The sequence below is a fragment of the Brassica napus genome, unplaced genomic scaffold, assembly GCF_020379485.1.
Source record: "Brassica napus cultivar Da-Ae unplaced genomic scaffold, Da-Ae ScsIHWf_2165;HRSCAF=2818, whole genome shotgun sequence".
NCBI lineage: Eukaryota > Viridiplantae > Streptophyta > Magnoliopsida > Brassicales > Brassicaceae > Brassica > Brassica napus.
In genome coordinates, this window is record NW_026015573.1 from 1 (window position 1) to 5,000 (window position 5,000).

At 36.4% G+C, this 5,000-nt stretch overlaps 3 protein-coding genes across 3 annotated transcripts in view; all 3 read right to left on the bottom strand.

Annotated features, from left to right (window-relative positions):
• Nucleotides 1–244: 244 nt before the first annotated feature.
• Nucleotides 245–1,949, bottom strand: LOC125600257 (protein Ycf2-like). Its single transcript, XM_048773086.1, has one exon. It carries the CDS (start codon nt 1,933–1,935, stop codon nt 712–714), a length of 1,224 nt encoding a protein of 407 aa, XP_048629043.1. The 5' UTR covers nt 1,936–1,949; the 3' UTR covers nt 245–711.
• LOC125600256 (protein Ycf2-like) overlaps nt 1,614–5,000 on the bottom strand; it is a 3,877-nt gene continuing 490 nt past the window's right edge. Inside the window, exon 1 of the mRNA XM_048773084.1 lies at nt 1,614–5,000. This exon is cut by the window's right edge and continues 490 nt beyond it. Within this exon, the coding sequence (XP_048629041.1) occupies nt 1,950–4,373 (2,424 nt within the window). The 5' untranslated portion in view covers nt 4,374–5,000 and the 3' untranslated portion in view covers nt 1,614–1,949.
• Nucleotides 3,727–5,000, bottom strand: part of LOC125600258 (protein Ycf2-like) — a 7,254-nt gene continuing 5,980 nt past the window's right edge. Inside the window, exon 1 of the mRNA XM_048773087.1 lies at nt 3,727–5,000. This exon is cut by the window's right edge and continues 5,980 nt beyond it. Coding sequence (XP_048629044.1) covers nt 4,600–5,000 — 401 coding nt within the window. The 3' untranslated portion in view covers nt 3,727–4,599.

The following is a 5,000-nucleotide window of genomic DNA, read 5'->3' on the forward strand; positions in this document are numbered from 1 at the left end:
CGAGAATAGGTTTGATTGTCCATCTTTTGTGATATAATATTAATATATATATAAGGCATCCTCCGGATAAGGATAATTCAAATCTAAGCAATTAGATGTCCGACTCGGGCCTATATGACATGACGAATCATTCTCAATGAATCCATAAGAAGTGATCCTATTTTTTTCATCGGGTCCGGGTAGAGACCAAAGGTCTTGAGCGACCGATCCGGCAGAACAACTCAAAAGATAAAGAAGTATCGTGAATTTCTTCATGCTCGTTCCAAGTTCGAAGTACCATTTGTACAAATAAGAATCCCCTTCGTTACATGATTTCTTCTTCATATAGATAGATATAGGATCTATGGGGCAATTACTTATAAGTACATTTTGTGCAACAACCCTTCCTATCTGATAGAAAAGGATCCCATGATCCTGAACCGATCTTACCTGGGATCGCAAATCCCAAGTTTGTCTATGAAGAGCAGATCTAATTGTATTAGTGTCTATAATTGATTTCTTCTGTGTAATACTAATTGATAAGGCCTCATTGGTAAGTGCTACAAGATCTCGTGCACTGGAACCCATGGTTATGGACTCGAATCCATTAGTATGGAACATTTTCTTTCCAAGTGAAATCCCCTAGTATAGGAAAGAGTGAAAAAGTGCTTTCGTTGTTGTGGAATAAGAAGCCTTCTTATTTTAATGCATGTATTAATTTATTCGGGGCTATTAGAGCGGGATCCACTTTTTGGGGAATATGAGTCGAGCAATAACAAGACTATTTCTAGTCGAACATCTTTCACAATCCCTGGAGAGAGAGTTCACCAAGAGACCGAGGGCTAAGTAATTCGACTCATTCACATCAAGATCATGAATGTTTGGAATCCATATTATGCAAGGAGACATTGCTTTTGCTAATTCGAATTGAAGGGTGATATAAAATCGGTCTATTTCCGACATCATATCCATAGTTAGCGCATTCATCATAGTTAGAAGCTCCAGCTCCGTATCAAGTTCACGATCAATATCGTTACTAGCATCAATATCGTCACTATCATCAATATCGATATCATCAAGAAAAAAACCTTTCGGCTTGTTATCCAGGAACTTGTTCAGACATACTGTAATGAAAGGAACATAGGAGTTTGTCGCTAGGTATTTGACCAAATAGGATCGTCCGGTTCCTATAGAACCTATCACTAAAATACTCCTAGAGGGGGATAGGGCTAAGCGGAGCGAAAAGGGTTTTCCATGAGACGGGAAATGAAAACTATTAGCCCCACACGAAGTTTGTGAATAAGTGATTGTCTGATAATGAGCAAGGAATATCCGTCTTTCTGCTAAACAGGATGTATTGAACTCATAATTCATTAGATACTTTTTATGAATGTCAACTAAGTATCGTAAGTAAATTGTTCCCGGTTGTTCAATCATTTGATAACCAGAGTCATTCTTTGATAAATGATCACTATGAGTCAGACTCAATAGAATTTGATCAATCCTTTTTTCTGCCCTTAAGGTGGAGAACTGAACCAAGAATTCTCTTTCTTTATCATCAATCGAATCACTGTTCGCGACCCAGGATTCTATTTTATCATCAATCCAATCACCGCTCACGTTTTTTCTTTTTCTTATCAATGAATAGATGTCTTTACTTGTATGACTTAGATGTCTCGTATTTCTCGAAAAAGTGATTCGATTGATGGGATTTGGTATGATACTTATGAGATCGATGATATCGATGAAGTTTATTTTCAAATCTGTCTTCTTAGAACGTATTGATTTGACCCCATAAGCGGGATCACCACCCCATAGCATGTTGCCGCCAGAACCCCGTATTTCTTCTAGACAATCTCCTAATTGTTCCAGAGCAACTAGAAAAAGATTCTTTAACCAGAAAGAATTCTGTTCAGATGTAGGATACCTATCCAGAAGTTTTCGCAACTCAATCATGTATGATGGAATCATCAAAGATTTGATCTTTTCGAACTCTGTCTGTAACTCACTATAGGCTCGGGAACAAAGAGAAGATGTGTACGAACGATATATCCAGCAACAAGAAGAAGGAAAAGGATTGAATAGAGGACCTCACGAACATTTGGCGATCTCAGATGTGTCGATATCAACGATGACTCATTATTTCGATGAATCATTTCTTCGGACAGAAGAAGATTATGTAAAGACTTACTCGAAATCTCACTTATCAGATTCCTTTGTGGAAGACACAATTTTTTCTGAAGAATTCGCCATGATATATCTAATCCATACATAATATCATGAAAAATGGATACAAATTTTTGACTGCTACTTAGTATCCGCAATAGGTCTGAAAAAATATCTAAAAATATCAAATTTAGATATTTGTACCCTGTCGAAGTAAAGAACCATGGCATATATGTTTGGAATAGATTCCATTTTGAGAGAGTTGAAAAAGCACTATCTCGTTGAAAGGTTCTATCCATCTGCCCTTTGTCAACGCATTTTTTTAGGCAAAGACTCCGTTTTTTCCTCTGTAAATATTTCTCAGAACATGGAGTGTGAATCAAACCCACGTTTGAATTGAAATTGAGATACTGATGCAAGCTCTTCTCTTCTGAATCGGATAGATTCATATCTGAAAGAGTTTGACAATACGTTCTTTCCAAATTTACTCTTTGTCCCTCTATTAGAGGTGTTCCAGAAATGTCTGCAATCGAGTAAATAGCTCTACGAACTAATGGATCGGATCGAATTGGAAAATGGAAAGATTTGTACAAGTTATACCTTTCGTCACCACTTTGTGGAAAATCGTTAGATATGAATATGTTAGATACCTGTGACTCGATTGACGAAGGTGAAATAGTATCTCTCTCCAAAAAAGCATGTTTTTTTTTACCACCACACGAAGAAAATATTTTGTTGTGAATGAACAAGATAGTGAGGAATTGTCCATACGTAAAATCAGAATTATTGAGACGGGCCTTTTCCACATAAAAAGGGAATCTTTTGTTACAATAGAAGCAGAAGTGATGTGGATTATTCAAGAATCGAAGTCGATTTGCTTTAGAAAAAGAAGATATCAATGAACTTCTCTGAAATGGTTTCACGGGATTCAGCCAATTGTCTTGATCGTGGGATACGATTGAGAAATAGGAATCCGTGTTATCAAAAGATTTCCTGCGATTCTTTCTAGTATGGAATGAGTCAATCATCCACTTTGGTATCTTATTGAACAAAAATGGTGATATTGTTCCTCCATTGATCAAGAATTTCGATTTTTGAGAAGTATTATGATCATCCAATAAAAAGGGTTTCAATTTTTTAAAATGAACGATTTGAAGACCTATTGATTCTAACAACTGATTGCAGGGTTGATCGTTCGGACCTTTCAATTCATAGATGTGGATCTCAGACCTATGAATGGGGATATTCTCGAAACTCACAAAGAAAAAAGGAAGTGAGTTAGACAAAAAGAGAAGTAACTTGGACAAAAAACGAAGTAACTTGGACAAAAAGAAACGAAGTGACTTAGACAAATCTTTTTTATCAATAACCTCAGACCAATCAATCGAATATTGATTAATACATAATCGATCGAACACTACTTGAAAACGGCTCTTCCGCTCAGAAACGAAATGTTTCAAATGCTCCTGGAAATTCTTGCTCCCATTGGACCATTTGTATCTATATGCATTAGGATCCCGATTTATGGATCTCTCGGTTCGAGAAAGAAAAATAAGAGGATCGAACCATTTCTTCTGACTCTTTTTCAAATTCGATAAATGTTGGTTGATCGTATCTTTCATTATAGTTCTATGATTCAGAGTATCATTTCCTATTAGATCCCTTTGAATTCCATATTCGAAGTTGCGATCAGGTCTCTTCATTAAAAAGAATCGATTCAATACATTTCTTATGTACCCATAGGGACTATATTGGAATTGGATTTGAATCAGATTTCGGATCAATCTATATTGATTGACTGCCTCCATTATGTTGTTGCTAGCAAATACCACTCTTTTTGGTTTTGGATCTTCAAAAAAATTCCCGCAGGAGATCCGGACCCAATTTTTTCTGATCCTTCGATAAAAAGATTCATTTTCTTCATAAAAAATAGGAGGTAGAACCAATAAAGATTTCTTTTTCAATTCATCCCTGGAGTTGAAAACCTCCTTCAAGAATTGTCTTTGATCCAATCCGTAGGAATCAATAGAAAAGGCAAATCCCTTATGATACACCAGATCCGGCTCGGTTATTGATAGAGTGAATAGATCTGCCATTTCTTGAAATCTCTCTTCTGACTCAAAATCGTGGCGTAACGTGTATCCCCCCCTCTTCCGTTCATGGAATAGATGAAATAAATAAAAAAATGGATTTTTGTTCAAGAATGAAATCTTATTGGAACTGTCCATATCCAGTTCATCCTTCGGAACCGTATCACATCCCAGATCTGATGAAATAGGATGAATTGAGACGGTATTTTGTAAATACGTAATTATCTTGAATATATTAACTATTTCTTTATTTTCCGATCGCCTGGAAGGGACAAAAGAAACATCTTGTTCTTTCTTCAACAATTTCTGATCCCTAGTGGACCTCTCAGTAGGATTCGAACCCAGATGAAGTTCTGACCATCTGTCAGAGAAAAAAGAACGAATGGCTCTTGTAGAATTCCAAAAAAATTCTTCGCTTTTTCTCCGGAAGCAGATGATTATTCATTCGCTTTTCACGTTCCGTGAATAGCCGGGGCATTGAGGAATATCCAGAAAGGTATTTAGGGAATCGGTCTGATTCTATCTCTCTTCCTTCCGTTTGAATAAAGGAAGGATCCCAAAGAATCGATCTTTCTTTTAGTTGTTGAATCTCTCTTTGATTGATCAATGTGTGATAGTGATATTCCGAATCCTCATTACTAATGGAATCGAAAGGATCTATGAATTGATCAGAAGATCCGTTCAATTGGCTAGAATCCGTTACTTGAACGAAACTAGATCTTGTAGAATCATATTGAATATTTGACGATACATTTCGTACCTTGC